This window comes from Polypterus senegalus, chromosome 4, assembly GCF_016835505.1.
Source record: "Polypterus senegalus isolate Bchr_013 chromosome 4, ASM1683550v1, whole genome shotgun sequence".
In the NCBI taxonomy this organism is placed as follows: domain Eukaryota; kingdom Metazoa; phylum Chordata; class Cladistia; order Polypteriformes; family Polypteridae; genus Polypterus; species Polypterus senegalus.
In genome coordinates, this window is record NC_053157.1 from 81,265,101 (window position 1) to 81,283,573 (window position 18,473).

At 36.0% G+C, this 18,473-nt stretch overlaps 1 protein-coding gene across 4 annotated transcripts in view; it reads left to right on the forward strand.

Moving 5' to 3' along the window:
- pcm1 (pericentriolar material 1) overlaps positions 1-18,473 on the forward strand; it is a 203,021-nt gene that overhangs the window by 91,844 nt on the left and 92,704 nt on the right. For 3 of the 4 annotated variants that reach the window (XM_039750949.1, XM_039750951.1, XM_039750950.1), the window contains exon 11: positions 15,231-15,407. The exons of the other annotated variant lie outside the window; for it this stretch is intronic. In XM_039750949.1, coding sequence (XP_039606883.1) covers positions 15,231-15,407 — 177 coding nt within the window. The remainder of the gene's footprint in view (positions 1-15,230; positions 15,408-18,473) is intronic. 4 annotated transcript variants of the gene reach the window in all.

Consider the following 18,473-nt stretch of genomic DNA (forward strand, 5'->3'; position numbering starts at 1 on the left):
GCGATTTGAACGTGGAAACGTTCTTATGCAACATTTCTGTGCACACGCACCGTTTATACATGAGGCCCCTGGTGAGGAGGCAGTAGGTATTATGCTGAATGAAACAAACTATAGTGGTTAGGACATGTGAGATGAAAGTTGGTATGAAGAGGTAGTGGCCAAAAAATGTGGTGTTTGTGTCAGATAATATAATACCCCAAAGAATGTCTAGGGCCATGGAGAGTGAAAGAAAAAGATTTGGGGGACAACCAGCTAACGTGGGTAAACCCTACAAAAGGTAATTCAGCTGGTGACGATGAAGAAGAATGCGTAGTTTTTGTAGCTCCCTTATTTTATGTTTTAATCTTGAAAGTAAAAGTGTCAAAATTATTCTGAGCCATAACGCATACCATTTGCACTGTAAAAGATAATACTAGTGCATTCACGAATCGGATTGAAATGGCTGAACATTTAGCTGCCAGTGCCGAGGAAAGAGCAGTAAATGTCAGTTCCGAATGCAAAAAACTCTGAGAAAAACATGGAGACAGACTGGCTGCCTTAGAAGATGGGAGTAGAAGGTATAATGTCAGAATTGAAGGTCTGCCGGAGAATCGAGAAAGTTCAAACCCTATGAAATTCGCAGCTGAACTTTTTTCTAAAATAATCGGGGGCGACTTTAAAGCAGAATCTGAGATAGCAACGGCTTACCGCATACGCGGATCAAACGCCGTCAGACCCTGACCAAGATCTTTTATAGTTCGTTTTGAACGATTATCATTTAAGCTAGAGGTGATGGCACTCCTCAGAAACAAGGAAGATATTATATATGAAAATAACCACATTCGTATCTTCCCTGACTTCTCTCCAGCAACAGCTACTAAACTCGCAGCCTTCTATAATATTAAACAGCGGCTACGGCAAGCCAGTGTCAAATACAGCCTCCTGTATCCAGCAAAACTGAAAGTGGAATGGCAGGGTCAATTCTATGTCTTCGCTAGCAAGGAAGAAGCAGAAAAGGAATTAAGAAAGTTGATCCCGGGACTATTCTGATACATAATAGTGAGTCATGGCAGTTAATGATAAAGCAAAGATTTATAATCTTTTGTCTGATCTATTCGTTTTAAAATATGGGTTTTTATCAGCATATATTCTAATGTATTCTCATTATTACTTAGTATTACTAGGGCGCTATCGGTTTATGTTTTATTGTGCTTAATTATTCTTTTTCCTCCCTTTTTTTTTTTCTTTTTCTTTTCTAATTATTTCATCTCTACCCTAAACGAGACTGTTCAATATTGTACCCTTGGTTTACTGTTACTGCTATTACTGCATTAAGACTTGTTATGCTTCTTCTGGACACATTTTTAACACCATCCCCCGGGTTTATTATCTGGGTGTATCATCTTAATGCACTAAAATTGCTGAAGACTATATATATATATATATATATATATATATATATATATATATATATATATATATATATATATATATATATATATATATATATATATATATATAAAGTGCAAAACTATTTAATGGTCATGGGAGACTTGTCTAACTGTAAAATGATCTTGATAAATGTTTATGTGTTTATGCACCTAATGTTGATGATAAGGAATTTATACAAAATTTATTTGCATCCATTCCCAATCTGAACACTCATAAAGTTATAATGGCTGGGGACTTTAATTGTGTTCTAAATCCACTTTTAGATAGGACTTCCTCCACAGGGGAACGCATCTAATACTGCAAAATAATTACAAAGTTTATAACTGATCACAACTTATCAGACCCCTGGAGGTTTTTAAACCCAAATTCAAGAACATATTCTTTCTACTCACCAGTACATCATTGTTTCTCAAGGATTGATTACTTCTTTATAGACAATAACTTCTTGCCTAAGATTACCATGCACCTATGATCTTGGAGCTAAAATTACTAAGCCCCATGCACTCACCCCGCAGATGACGCCTCAACCCGCTTCAATTAGCTGACGAGAATTGTACTGAATTTATATCCAAACAAATTAAATTCTTTCTAGAGACAAATACATCCCCGAGATCTCTGCAGGAATACTCTGGGAAACTCTTAAGGCCTTCTTAAGAGGACAGATTATCTCATATCTTTGCCACAGAAATAAATCCGAGGCCAAGAAAGTAGCAGAGATAAAAGCGAAATTACTAAAATAGATGAAGAACACACCAGACTACCAAGCGAGACTCTACATAGGAGGAGGCAGGCTCTACATTCAGAATTAAACCTCTTGACAACTAAAGAAACTGAACAACTAATTTACAAATCCAGACATCATTACTATGAACATGGGGAGAAAGCTAATAAGCTTTTAGCTCAACAAATTCACAAGCAAGAAGTGCGCAACGCAATCTCGGTAATTACTACTACGAACGGAGATAAAATCGTCAAACACAAAAATATAATGCACACTTTCAGAGACTACTATAAATCCCTATATACTACTGAGTTTAAAGAAGACAATACACAATCTAATGCATTTCTGGATACATTACAGATACCACAAATAGACGCTTCTAGTGTGGAGGAACTTGATAAACCTCTGGCGTTATCAGAATTACTAGATGCTATAAAGTCACTCCAAGGCGGGAAAGCAGCAGGCCCTGATGGCTACCCTGCAGAATTTTACAAGAAATTCTCCGCTCAGCTAGCTCCCTCCTATTAGCAACATTTACAGAAGCCAGAGATAACCAATCTCTTCCACAAACCTTTCACCAAGCACTAATCACTGTCTTTCCAAAACAAAATAAGGACTTATTACAATGTGCATCATACAGACCAATTTCACTTCTGAATAACGACGTTAAAATACTCTCTAAAATCTTAGCCAGAAGGATGGAGAAAGTGCTCCCCTCTGTAATATCACAAGACCAAACTGGATTTATTAGGGGCCGGCACTTATCTTCAAATCTTCGACGCCTGTTTAATGTAATATACTCACCAACTAAATCAAACACCCCAGAAATATTATTATCATTGGATGCAGAAAAAGCATTCGACATGATTGAATGAAAATACCTTTTTACTACATTGGAGAAGTTTGGGTTTGGCCCAAACATTTGTGCATGGATTAAATTACTGTGTACTAAGATGCCCCTTGTCACCGCTGCTGTTTGCGATTGCCATTGAACTACTGGCAATACATTGTCGAAATACTGATCAGATAAAGGGGATTAGCAGAGAAGGACTGGAACAGAAAATCTCATTATATGCAGATGACATGGTACTGTATATATCAGACCCAGAAAATTCTGTGCCTGCTGTCTTAGCAGCACTCACAGAATTTCAAAAGATCTCTGGTCTCAGAATTAATCTGAATAAGAGTGTACTCTTTCCAGTGAACTCAGTGAAGCATATAATATTAGATTGGATACCCTACCTTTTATCATTGCAGAACAGTTTAAATACCTAGGGGTAAACATTACAAGTAAACATAAAGCTCTATATCAACAAAATTTTGTCGTCTGCATGGAAAAAATTAAACAAGACTTGCATAGATGGTCAACCCTTCATCTCACACTAGCTGGAAGAATTAACACTGTTAAGATGAATATTCTTCCTAAACTCCTTTTTTTATTTCAAAACATCCCAATATACATTAATAAATCATTTTTTAGGCAATTAGATTCGACAATAACCTTATTTATTTGGAATTCAAAACATCCACGCATCAAAAGAGCAACCTTACAAAGACAAAAGGCAGAAGGCGGCATGGCTCTACCTAACTTCCAGTTTTATTACTGGGCAGCAAATATACAGGCGATAAGAACCTGGACACAAATAGAAGAACATACACAGGCTTGGACCACAATAAAGTAAAATCCTGCCGTACTTCTTTGTATTCCTTGCTCTCTGCTCCAGTAAACACACGTTATCGGCAATATACTAATAACCCAATTGTGCTCCACTCACTTAGAATCTGGAGCCAATGTAGAAAGCATTTTAAGATGGAGAAGCTTCTATCTGTGGCACCCCTGCAAGAGAACCACCTCTTTAAACCTTCACAAACATATGCAGTTTTTAATTTCTGGAAAAAATTTGGAATTAACTTGCTGAGAGATCTTTATATAGACAACTTCTTTCCATCCTATGAACAATTACATTCCAAATTTAACATTCCAGCTACACATTTCTTTCACTATCTTCAAATCAGAAACTTTCCAGGGCATGATCCAACCTGCGAACGTTGCAACCAAGTCCCAGCCTCACTAGGTCACATGTTCTGGTCCTGCACCAAATTAACATTATTCTGGACAAACATTTTTAATTACCTTTCTGATAGCCTTGGACTCACAATCCCTCCTAACCCATTAACAGCTGTGTTTGGTGTTCTTGCAGATGGGTTTAAAGCGGAGAAAGACAAACAAATTGTGATTGCATTCACTACACTTTTGGCATGCAGACTTATTCTCATAAACTGGAAAAACCCAAACTCTCCTCTTAAGTCAGTGGGAAACCAATGTGTAATATTATTTGAAGTTGGAAAAAACCAAATACTCAGAGGATCCGACTTTTTTCAAAACATGGCAGGATCTAATCAGTAATATTTTAAAATAAGTTCATAAAGCACAGAGAATTTATTAATTTAGGTGTGTTTACAAGCCTTAAATTTAACACCGTTTGGCTTGCTCTCTCTCAGGGGTGGGGATCGATCTGTTCTTAACTTAATTTTTCTCTTTGTAAAAACATTGATTGCTTTGTATGGATTGTAATAAAATTAATAAAAAAAAAAAAAAGATAATGCTAGTGTTCCTAAATATAGAATTGTAAAGTATTTATGAATTGTACTGCATAATGCTTGTTGTATTCCAAACTCTGGTTCCATTCCTCTGTCAATTCTCTGCTTTAAATTTACTGATATACTTTTTTTCTTCCTTTTTTATTCTTCGTTGCTATTGGTATAAGCAGTGTGTGATCAATGATATTTCAGTTTCTAAAGTTCTTTTCCCATTGTATAATACAGCTAGCACCCATTCAGGGTTTGGGATATGCTGTTAAAATGGCAGCCATGCGGTTTCACAAAATTTAATTCACTACACACTATTAGAGTGACATGCCCTTGTCAGCAGTTTTATTGCACTGTGATGTCCAAGATCCTCTGACATCTTTTGAAAAGAGTAGGGAGTTTCCTAAGTGTTGGTTAAAGTGCCACACAAGACCTGGTCATTCTGGTTCCCTAATTATATCTTGGCTGTTATTGGCTAAATGTCTCTTTCACCTCTTCACCACCTAACATCTAATTTGTGTTGAATGTACTGGTGCAAGAATGGCCTCTGTCACATCATTAGGTAAATGCTACACAATGGTGGTGGTTGAAGTGGTTCCCTACTGTCCATGTAAAGCGTATTGTGTAGGTGCTATATAATGTACCCTAGGTTCTTGTCCATAAGCCGGACTCGTGTATAAGCCAGAGACCAAAAATCATACGAATTTTTAAAATAAAATCTTACCATAGATAAGCTGGACTCATGGATGAGCCTAACTAATAGAAGGGAGGGAGGTCAGTGGTCTCACTCGCACCCATTTAATTTCTTTAAGGGGGGAGAGAGTGTGAGATATTGGCGTCTCTCTCACTACCCGCATGGCGCGGCCGGAGCGCGTTCTTTCTGCTCTAGGCGTCGCCGAGTCAACACGCAGCAGAAGCGTCATTTAAATTGTGATTTTGTTAAATTTTTGTTTTGTGAAATTTTTTAAAATGAATAATGTAAAGAAGACTGAAAAATCTTATCCCAATCATTGAAAACTTGAAGCGGTGAGCTATGCCGAAAAGTATGGCAATGCGGCGGGGGCTAAAGAGTTTGGAACAGACGAGTCAAACATCCAGCGATGGAATAAACAAAAGCCTGTTATAAAAGCAATGCATCCGAAGAAGCGCTGCCGTCGGTCCCGAAAAGAGTTTTGGCCGGAATTGGAGTCACAATTGCCACTGATATTGCCACTGATAGTGAAGAAGAATCCGAAGATAAAATCGAATCTGATATTCCAGAATCTTTTAGCAAGATGTTTGATCTCTTTAATACTGAATTTGATGGCTTTGATTAATAAAAATTAATTTTTAAAAATGTATAACTTTTTTTTAATAAATTGGTTTTGTGTATATGCCGGACTTATGTATAAGCCGATATTCTATTTTTTCATTTTCACAACTTTTTTCCTTAGATAAGCCGCGGCTTATAGACAAGTACTTAAGGTAATTAATTAAGTAGATATATCTTATTATAACAAAGCCATTTTATTTTGCAGTGTTTCCAACATTGGGGATACTGGTCTTAATGGTGTGAAAAGGGTGTACTTTAAAGTTAGATTGGTTTCAGTGATAGAAAAGATGGATTCATTCAAATTAATACATTTGTATTTAATATGTTGTTTGTGTTGATATACTTTAGCATTGTTAGGTCAAATATGACTGTTTGATTATAATTCTAATCTACATGAAAGAATTCTTAAATGAAGGCAAATACTGACATCCAATTGTAAAAAACAGCCATTTATTTTACTTTGCATTTATTTTGGTGTTGTGTTGCTTCAGACATGCTAAACAGTTCAGTCCACAACTATTTGGACAGTGGCACAATTTTCATAATTTTGCCTCTGTGACACCACTACAATAAAGAAATCATTATGTGATTGAAGTGTACACTTTCAGCTTTAATTTAAGGGGTTTACTTAGAATATCATATGCTGGATTCTACTTTGCTACCTTAATAGCTACTTGATTTGGGGAACCTAAAAAAGTCGCAGCTACAGTTCATAAGATGGAAAAACATTATCTGTATACGGTCCTTAAAATGTTTTAATCCTGGACATTTTCCAAAGATTAAATACTGTGTAGGTTTTAGTGAGTTGAAAAAGTTGATTTATCGTGTAGAGGAGCAATAGATAAGTTTCTCTTCCTTGAAGTGCTTCCTGCTTTGGTTCCACATTCAGAGTGATTGATGGACAATTGTTATACTGACAGTAATTAGTATTTACTTGGGCACAAAGCAGGACATATAAAGAAGTGCAGCAGGGTTTTATTTTTATTGCAGACCAAGCTTGTGTATATTCATCAATTTGTGTCTTTTCACATCTTGTTTGTTTTTTTCCAAGCAAATTGCAAAATTGTGTTGAAAAAGATCTTTATATTGTGAAGTTTACCCCTAGATATTAAAACTGTTCTTATAAAATAAACAGATGTCCAGTCTAGTATCCTGTGCTAGAGAGTTTACTGGAAAAAGCACACTTATTCAAATTTATTTTAACTCCCGGTATATTTTGAAATTCTTATAGTGCATTAAGGACTACTGGTAAAGATGATTAGGGGACTAATGTATAGTACCATTTTATCCGCATATAGTGAAATTTTCTTTTCAAGTCCCTTTCTCTAATAATCTCTTTTATCTGTAATGCATTTCGAAAGTGAGTGGCTCAATAGCGATTGCAAAAAGCAATGGTGATAGAATGCACCCTTGTTGAATACCACGTTCTAGTTTGAAGTAGTCTAAGATCATGTTATGAATTCAGACAGAGACTTCTGGTTGGTAGGCCACATTTATACTTGACGTAACACATGCTTCAGCAGACACTACTGCTACGCAAGTGTTGTACTGTTCATACTTGCATGCGTAATTTACATAAATCTGGAAGATTCCACCAGGTGGCAGTGTGAGATATCATCACGGTGAGAAAACATTCAGCTTCGCTGTGTTGTGAACTGCCTGGAACATCATTACATTCCGAGGACACCTTGCCACTATATCTCTGAAAAGTATGTTTAATGATTACATCCATCAATCCAGGGATGTATGCCCATTCCAGTAAGCATCGAGTGTGAGAAAGAAATAAATTCCCAGGACGGGGCATCAGCTTATCGCAAGGTGAACACAAGCATACACCTACACACTAGTATTATTTTAGCGTCGCCAAATCCCCAAAACTTCACGTCTTTGGAAGGAAACCGCCGCACACTGTGGAAATCCACCAGGAAAACATGCAAACCCCAAGCAGAGAACACAACGGGCGCAACTCCCTGCGAGGCATCAGCACTACTGCTCTGCCACAACATCAGTATTCATTATTTAAATGAAGTTAACGACTTACAGTGGTGTGAAAAACTATTTGCCCCCTTCCTGATTTCTTATTCTTTTGCATGTTTGTCACACAAAATGTTTCTGATCATCAAACACATTTAACCATTAGTCAAATATAACACAAGTAAACACAAAATGCAGTTTTTAAATGATGGTTTTATTATTTAGGAGAAAAAAATCCAAACCTACATGGCCCTGTGTGAAAAAGTAATTGCCCCTTGTTAAAAATAACCTAACTGTGGTGTATCACACCTGAGTTCAATTTCGTAGCCACCCCAGGCCTGATCACTGCCACACCTGTTTCAATCAAGAAATCACTTAAATAGGAGCTGCCTGACACAGAGAAGTAGACCAAAAGCACCTCAAAAGCTAGACATCATGCCAAGATCCAAAGAAATTCAGGAACAAATGAGAACAGAAGTAATTGAGATCTATCAGTCTGGTAAAGGTTATAAAGCCATTTCTAAAGCTTTGGGACTCCAGCGAACCACAGTGAGAGCCATTATCCACAAATGGCAAAAACATGGAACAGTGGTGAACCTTCCCAGGAGTGGCCGGCCGACCAAAATTACCCCAAGAGCGCAGAGACGACTCATGCGAGAGGTCACAAAAGACCCCAGGACAACGTCTAAAGAACTGCAGGCCTCACTTGCCTCAATTAAGGTCAGTGTTCACGACTCCACCATAAGAAAGAGACTGGGCAAAACGGCCTGCATGGCAGATTTCCAAGACGCAAACCACTGTTAAGCAAAAGAACATTAGGGCTCGTCTCAATTTTGCTAAGAAACATCTCAATGATTGCCAAGACTTTTGGGAAAATACCTTGTGGACTGATGAGACAAAAGTTGAACTTTTGGAAGGCAAATGTCCCGTTACATCTGGCGTAAAAGAAACACAGCATTTCAGAAAAAGAACATCATACTAATAGTAAAATATGGTGGTGGTAGTGTGATGGTCTGGGGTTGTTTTGCTGCTTCAGGACCTGGAAGGCTTGCTGTGATAGATGGAACCATGAATTCTACTGTCTACCAAAAAATCCTGAAGGAGAATGTCCGGCCATCTGTTCGTCAACTCAAGCTGAAGCGATCTTGGGTGCTGCAACAGGACAATGACCCAAAACACACCAGCAAATCCACCTCTGAATGGCTGAAGAAAAACAAAATGAAGACTTTGGAGTGGCCTAGTCAAAGTCCTGACCTGAATCCAATTGAGATGCTATGTCATGACCTTAAAAGGCGGTTCATGCTAGAAAATCCTCAAATAAAGCTGAATTACAACAATTCTGCAAAGATGAGTGGGCCAAAATTCGTCCAGAGCGCTGTAAAAGACTCACTGCAAGTTATCGCAAACGCTTGATTATAGTTATTGCTGCTAAGGGTGGCCCAACCAGTTATTAGGTTCAGGGGGCAATTACTTTTTCACACAGGGCCAGGTAGGTTTGGATTTTTTCTCCCTAAATAATAAAACCATCATTTAAAACTGCATTTTGTGTTTACTTGTGTTATATTTGACTAATGGTTAAATGTGTTTGATGATCAGAAACATTGTGTGTGACAAACATGTAAAAGAATAAGAAATCAGGAAGAGGGCAAATAGTTTTTCACACCACTGTATCTGTAAAATATAACGTGTATACTTTAATACATTTCATCATGAAAATGATATCAAGTATAAATCTAAGGATTCTAAAAGTGCAGAGAACTGGAATATCATAAATGTAATGTGTTTTGTGTGTGGCAGTTGCTGCTGTCAATTCAGTAGGAAGACCCAGAAGCACGTAACGATTAACAACTGGGTTGGTTTTAAGATGACGTTTGCGACAGTCTACTTTAATGATAAAGTAGATTAAAGCCGAAATATCTACTTTAATCACAAAATAGACCTTTTCACCATGCCCTTAATTTTTTTTCTGTGGCTCAAATACATTGCCATACGTTCTGATGATGTTGTGAAGGTGCAAAGAAGATGGTATGTGAGACCTTTAAAATGTACCGTATCATTACGTTGGGGAATATGCAACGCTTGAATATAAAAGCACCATGAATGCATTTGTAAGTCGGCATTTTGCTTCACCACACCGAACCATTCATCAAACATTGAAGCAAGCACATCGATCCCAGAGGTTCTACATAGCGGCTTTCTGTAACATATAGATAGTAAACAGAGACTGACGTCACATTCCGACTTTTATCACATTGTGCCTCCCAACTTTTTGCTGGTACTGCAACTCATGCACGCGTCGCATTAATTTCTGAAGACGTGCTCAGAGGACGCGTCAAATGAATGTTGAGAACACGTGGCAGCCATGATGCGTGAAGTATAAACAAACCCTAAGATCATGTTGTTAATTCAGACAGAGGCTTGTGGTTAGTATAAAGTTGTTTTTTCCATGCACACATTTTTGGGCCAAACCCAAATTTGTGCAATGTGGTAAATAAATGTACAACTTTTCTGCTCTACGAGTATCTATATTTATTCTTACATGTAAGAATAGGGCAAAGTATTGTTTTCATTAAAAAGTTGCATTTGAGTTTCAAAAAGAAAAAAAATTATTATCACTTGAGAAAAATTTGAGCATGTTTTTAATAATCTGTGTCTCTGTGTCTGTATGACTGTGGTAAAAAAAAAAAAAAGTCTAACTCAAGAACAAATTGACTGATTCCTGTTAGTATTAAGAGTAGATTCCACTTTGGTTCCAACAACAACCAACCTACTGCTCAGAAATTTAAAAAAAAATTGCATATGCACAGAACAGAAGGATTGCTGTGAGTTGATTTCCACCCAAAGCTTTTAATAAGCTTTTAATTTGAGCTTTTAAAGGTTACAATTCTCAAAGACTGTAGTCACTGCATCTAGGGCATAATTAATAAACAAAAAGGTTAATTGGATTTTATGCCTTAATATATTAGATGTCTTATGGGTTTGTGGCCAACACTTTATTTTTGGCTTAAAACAGTTTTCCTACTTTGGACTTTGTACTCTGTTGCTTCAGTCTGAGTACTTGGTGCTATGCATGCAAGGTCATCCCAACTGCATTATGGAAGGTCCAGGTTTCCACTGTTCCTCATGTAGTTTTTAACATCTTAAATGACACAAAACAAGAGTAAAAGAATTCATTAAAAATTCACACAATTTTAGGCAAATTGATTAATTAACAAATTGTTTAAATTTAGTCCAAAAAATAGTAAATTTACACTGTATACTGTACTGCCATTATAAATATAGAAAAAGTCATGTGCTGGCCACATAAGATTTTCAATATTTCAATTCAAACAAAAATTAAAGAAAAAGAATGCTCTGGGTTTTGTTGGCAACACTGCCAGAAATAGAAAGGAAAGATGGGCACAAATGCCCATCGGTGATCAGAAGTAATTATGGTAAACATCAATGCCATTGTGTACACCGGTTCTTAATTTTCATGAAATTGAAATATTTTTTTTTTTTAAAATGAAGATCAACATAAATAGTAAGTAACGTTGATGTACATTATATACAAAAATTAGGTGGTTTGGTAATGGGGACTGGTCTGCTGCTATTATTCCACCATTGCCAAGATTAATAGATAAAAAGGTATGCTCTGAATTGCTGAAGTACAGTTGCTTCTGCAGAATTTCATTTTGCACTTAAAGTGAAAGGTTTATCTTTTATGTCATCTGTCTATACAGTAACAATTTACTCATTAACAATAGTAGTATTCATTAAATATTTTCCTTTTCTACTATTAAAATTTTTTTTGGCTGTAGCCTTCTAATTCTGATATTTTTTACTATTTTTTTTTTCTGAGGTCATTGCCCTTACTGTTGTATTCTGGGTATTGTTTATTTAAACATTTTTCTTAACTGCACAGATCCAAGTGCAGCTCATTTCCTCACCCAAGCCATTTGTTGCCAGTTTCTAAGGATGTGATTGGTTTCTTTCATTCATCTTTTCTTTCGCAATACATATTGTTTCATTTACTCTGTTTAACTTTATCTTGATTTGAAAGTACCATTTCCAGAAGCGTAATTCAGTACGAGATGTTGACAGCTTGTTATACAGTATGTATATACTGTACATTCAGAGTAAATGTCAAACTGGGAAAAGGTAATTCTAGCCAGTGGTTTATTGGTAATATTAATACAGGTTACCCATTTAATCCATTTATCCCATTCAAATTAGTTGTATTTCTTCACTGTATAACCTTTTGATTCACATTTTAGTGGTTTCCTACATCAGACACAATAGTCCATGGTATTTCTCTTTATCCTTCAGTGGAAGTGAGTTTATATGCTTTAGAAGCTGTATTTTACTTTTTTAAAATGATACAAAGATCTTTTCCTCATTGAGTGCTGCATGTACATGTTTAAAATAAAACCAATAAGGATGTAGAACAATATCTGAAGGATTTCAGAATATTTTAGCTTTTTAATTATGAAAGCAAAATTTGTACTTGTTCAAAAGTAGCAGATTCAAATCTTAAATTTTATGTTGGGGGTATGTATGTTTGAATGTATATATCTGAGCAGTATTCATCAGTCAGCCAGAACGTTCAAACCACTGATAGGTAAAATGACTTAACCTTGATTATCTTGTTACATTGGTATGTTTGATGGAGAAGGATATATTAGGCAACAAGTGATTAGTCAGTTCTTGAAGGTGGTGTATTGGAAGCAGGAGAAATGGACAAGCATAAGGATCTGAGCAACTTTGACAAGGGTCAAATTGTGGTGGCTGGATGACTCGGTCAGAGCTTCTCAAACAGCAGGTTTTGTGGGGTGTTCCTGGTATGCAGTGGTTAGTCCTTAACTAAATGTGCTCCAGGGCAGGACAACCAGTGAACTAGTGACAGAGTCATGAGTGCCCAAGGCTTACTGATATATATGTAGAAAGAAGGCTACCCTGTCTGGTATAATCCCCCCAGAAGAGCTACTATACCATAAATTACCAAAGAAAATTCAATACTGCAGCTGGCTGCATTGCCACAGACTGATCTGAGTTCCCATATTGTCTCCTGTGCAATGCTGTAAAGCGCCTGCAATGGCTGCATGAGCGTCAGAACTAGACTATAGAGCAATGGAAGAAAGTGGCCTGGTCTGATGTATCATGTTTGCTTTTAGATCATGTGGATGGCTAGGTGTGTGTGAATCATTTATCTGGAGAAGAGATGGCAGCAGAATGCACTATGGTACGAAGGCAAGCTGGCAGAGACACTTTGATGCAGTGGGCAATATTAGGCTGGGAATCTTTTGGGTCCTGGCATTCATATGGATATTACTTTTATTCGTACCACCTACCTAAAGGTTTTTGCAGGCCATGTACTCTGCTTCATGTCAACAGTACTCTCTGATGGCAGTAGCCTCTTTCAGTAGGATAATGCATCCAGCCACACTGCAAAAATTGTTCAGGAATGGTTTGAGGAATATGACAGAAAGTTTAAGGTGTTGGCTTGGCCTTAAATTCTCCAAATATCTAATTGGGCATCTGTGTGATTTGCTGGATAAACAAGTGAGATCCTAGGAAGCTCCACCTTGCAACTTATAGGACTTAAAACTAAAACCCTGAAGCATATGAAAAACTCATAATCCTGGGCCACCTTAAATTCCTTCACACCTCTCCATTAGTGTCATTTGTTTTGTAACAAAGGAATTGAAAGTGGCCTGGGATTACGAGTTTTTTTGTATGCTTCAGGGATTTTAGTGTTGAAAGATCTGCTGCCAACGTCTTAGTGCTAGATACCACAGCACATCTTCAGAGGTCAGTGTTATATTTAGAGGGTTGATGAAACATAGTTAAGGAATTTTGTTGGTTGTTACAGCTGTTCATCTAACAAGAACGCTTGTATTTAGAAGTTTGTAATCAGTTTGATGTTTTTAAAATATTTTTTATTCAAGATATTTAATATGAAAATATATCTTAAGACATAATATTGCAAATGACTATTACTCCCTGATATTAGTGAAACTTAATTTATTATTCACAGAACACTGCAAAGCCTCATTTTCAGTAGCCATTACTACAGTGTCTTAATGGTAATCTCATTGTTCACCTTTGCTTAGTCTGCATGCTAATTGGTTATTAGAGAATCCTTCCCAATTGTGTAAGCACATCTTAGAATTTTTACTTTGTTTGAATTAATTTTCATTGGGTTACAAGGTAGTGGTATTAAAAATTTCAATGCTGGATTCAAAAATCGCCCAAATGAAAGTTTTTTTTTTTTTATTTAAAAAAAGTAAGTGTATACAATCCAGAAGAAAAAAAATGAAGAGCTTATGCAACAACCAGTGACCTCTAAGTCAAACTAGAAAAAACACCAGAGAATTAAACAATAAATAAATAAACAAACAAAAAAAATTAGCAAAACAAAAATTCAACCCTTGGCAGAGAGAAAAAATCGAAAAAAACATATTTTAACCCATAGATACTTATTTTCATTTTTTTTAATTAAGACGTATTTTCATTTTTTTAATTAAGTCACACCATGTTTTAAAAAAGTTTTGGACTGATTCTTTAAGCGAGAATTTTATTTTTTCCAAGTTCATATAATATAGAATGTCAGTTTTATTTTTGGTGTAGACATTTCTTTTTCGTGCCTGTTTGTCTCATTATGTTATACAATTGACATCATAGAAAGCTTGCATCTCACTGCAATTTATAGTTTTTACTCTTAAGTATAAAGCCATGCCTAAGAAATATACTTTGTCATTTAAAATTTTTCTGACACAGGATTGCTATTGATCCGTAGAAGTTATCTTGTTTTATGACCATCTTGGGAATTCATAATGCAGCATTGGTAGAATTTTACATATGTAAGCAGTAGCTTGCTTTTTCTAAGAAGTGATTGTATATAATTGTGGCCTGCTGTTTTCCACATGACCACTTTATATAAGTAACATTCACAAAATTGCCTATGATTATTTGACATTCGAAAAATAGGTCTCAGAGCCAATGCTTTAAATGATTTTAATTGGCATGGGTCTAATATTAATATGACAATGGAGTATATAGCTCTGAAAAAGCACAATTTTTAAACATTCTTGTTTTGCTAACTACCTGATAAGTGATTATGTAAATCAGTTCAAGTTGTTGCGACCAATGCTTTACTGCTTGCACTATAATTTGTTTTAATTTCTGCATTTTTATGAAATGGTATTTAAAATTGTTTTTTAGAAAACTGAAGGAAGTTCATAAACGATTAAATGAGCTCCGTGAACTAGTTCACTACTATGAACAGACATCTGATATGATGGTAGACACTATAAATGAAAATACTAAAGATGATGAAACAGAGGAAGAGTCTATTTTTGATTCTGATCAAGAAAACATTGAACCCATTGCAAACTTAAGGTAAATGTGTAAAATTATCTTTTACTTGAATTACTTACAGAGTATTAGTAGTATTGCAACAATTTATGACTTAGCTTTTAAATTTTTCTTTCTTTGTAGAATTCCTTCAACTCAATGTCTAGTCAGAGAAAAACTTATGTCCTTTATGCATTTTTTCTATGTAACTTGCACACATTTCTTTAGAAATGTTACACAGTTTTCCCTTACTGACTGTGAAATTACATAAGATTAAGCTTGCTCACTGTTGAGATAGTATTGCCCTCTTGAATGCTTATTGAACATACTTACACATTAAACAGGTGCTTTGTACATTAAAAAAAGTTTGAATGTTTTATTGCGCAGAAAATAGTTCTTAAAATATTTCCTGCTTTGTTGGGGTATGGTGGTGATGAATAATAGTGCACTTTTAAATAGGTGTTCTTTTACATTGTTGGTGATGGGGCTGTCTTGCTGAGATACACATTAAGGCTTTATTATCGTTACATCATAAGGTTTAATCTACAGGGTTTTTTTTTCATTATAAATAAGACATTTATACATTGTGTAAAACTAGTATAAAATGACCAACTTTCAGGAATGAATTGTAAACTCCTGTGTGATACATAGCAAATAGTGACATTTATTAAAGCACTTAAACGTCTTTTTAATTGTTTACTTGTGACATGATGATTCTATGCTCCATCAGTGATTTTGTAAATCTGGTTATGCTTCGAGTGCAACATTATAAAAATGTATGTTTAAAGGTACATTAAGTCATGTTGAAAACCACTCATTTTCCAGCTCAGAGAAATTTAGAGCCCTGTTATGAAGCAGTCCCTCATCATGTATATTGCAGTTTCAAGAGAAATAAAAAGCAAGCAGGTATTAGAAAAGTAGAAAACTTCTAAAGAATACTTCAGCTGTTCCGCTAAGGAAAGTACTCCTATAGGCTTGGTTAGTATAAGACATTGACGCAACATTTATTTATGGCTTTACTCCAGGTAAGACTGTAAAAGATTGTGTTTAAGTATATCTCCAACAAAGTCTGAAAGACAACTAAATATGTTGTCCCATAATAAATATAACATAGGTTAGTGCTTGATGACATTTTTACAGTTATGATCCTGTCCCTGATACAATACAATGCAGTTTATTTTTGTATAGCCCAAAATCACACAGGAAGTGCCACAATGGGCTTTAACAGGCCCTGCCTCTTGACAGCCCCCCAGCTGACTGTCTAAGAAGACAAGGAAAAACTCCCCCAAAAAAAAAACTTGTAGGGAAAAATGGAAGAAACCTTGGGAAAGGCAGTTCAAAGAGAGACCCCTTTCCAGGTAGGTTGGGTGTACAGTGGGTGTCAACAGAAGGGGGTCAATACAATACAATACACAGAACAGAACAAATCCTCAATACAGCATAAAAATAAAAATTTTAGAAGTACGGAACACAATTTAACAGTAGATAATATCACATAATAAGATTTGGATATTTTTAGAGTCCTGGAGACCTCATCCATCAAGCTGCCTCCCCCATTTGGCCATTCCATGACTGAAACAGTGCTGGGCCAGCCAATCCGATGAAAGGACCCCTCTTTCCCATGATTCCTGCGGTGCTTCATCAGGGATAACTTTACCATAGGCAGGCAAACAACTTGGCAGGTGGGCCGTGGCACCAATTGCCACATTTGAGTACCGAAAACAGAAACAGAATAGGTGAGGGTTAGTATTCAATTATAACTATCATGTTACTTATGTTTTAGTGCTATGACAAACAACAGAGATGCAGCATGTACAGTTAGTTAATCAGCAGCTTTAGTCAGGATATGCTAAACTGAAGTAGTGAGTCTTCAGCCGGGATTTAAAAGGCTGAGACCAAAGGGGTATCTCTTATAGAAGCAGGCAGACCATTCCACAGTTTAGGGGCCCTGTAACTAAAAGCTCAACCTCCCACTGTTATTTTATTAATCCTTGGAATCATAAGCTGACTGGCATCTTGAGATCTTAATGTGCTCTCAGGTTTGTAAGTCATGATAAATTCAGACAAGTAAGCCAGACCTTGGCCATTTAATGTTTTATATGTTAAAAGGAGGATTTTGAAATCTGCCCTAAACTTAACCGGGAGCCAGTGTAAGGATTTAAGAACTGGAGTTGTGTTCATATTTTCTTGTTCTTGTAATAATTCTTGCAGCCGCATTTTGGATTAACTGGAGGCTAATCCAGATTTTTTGATTTTGAATTTGGGACTTTCATTAGTTGTCAGTTATAATCATCAAAATTAAAAGAAATACTGATTTGAAATACATCAGTCTTTGTGTAATGAATGAATCTAATATACAAGTTTCACTTTTTGAATGGAATTACTGAAATAAATCAACTTTGCCATGATATTCTAATTTTATGACCAGCACCTGTAGCAATTGATGTTTACTTGTACAAGGAAATTGTTAAACCTCTTTACTTTTTATCATGTTGTAGCTTTTTTACCTAAAAAATATGTTAAACATTTTACTGTATTTTTTCCAAATAAATGCAAGTGCCTTCACAATTATTTGTTATTAATAACCATAATTAATCGTAACTGCTAACGATCAAGAAGAAATTGTGCAGTGGATACAGGGAGTAGCAGACACCTTTTGCGGTAGATTTACAGAACTGGCACAAGTCTCTATAGTGTATGAAGCCAGGCCTTTCCGGTTTCTTTCTGTGCATCTGGTGCAAATCTTAGTAAAGTGACTTAGGTCCCCAAAAAAAGTCATTACATATTTTGTGCTCTCTCTTTCGTTCCTGATATTTACAACTACTCCTTATTTTTAGTTACTTTCAAGGTCAGGTTGAGGCATAGAAACTTTTTGTTTGTGAAGGACCTGTCATGATTCTGGTCAAGAGCAAGGATACATTAACAAAGCTATTGCTGCAGTGATTCATGAAGAACACAAATATATTTAGGCCTTAAACACTTGAAATAAAAAAATATTAAAAACAAAATTAAGGGTGTAAGACGCAAGATACAGAACAGATGGATGTTCAGAGTGGAAACAACCAGTAAAAAAAAAAGGCATTAATGGAATCTGGTGACATTTAATGTAAA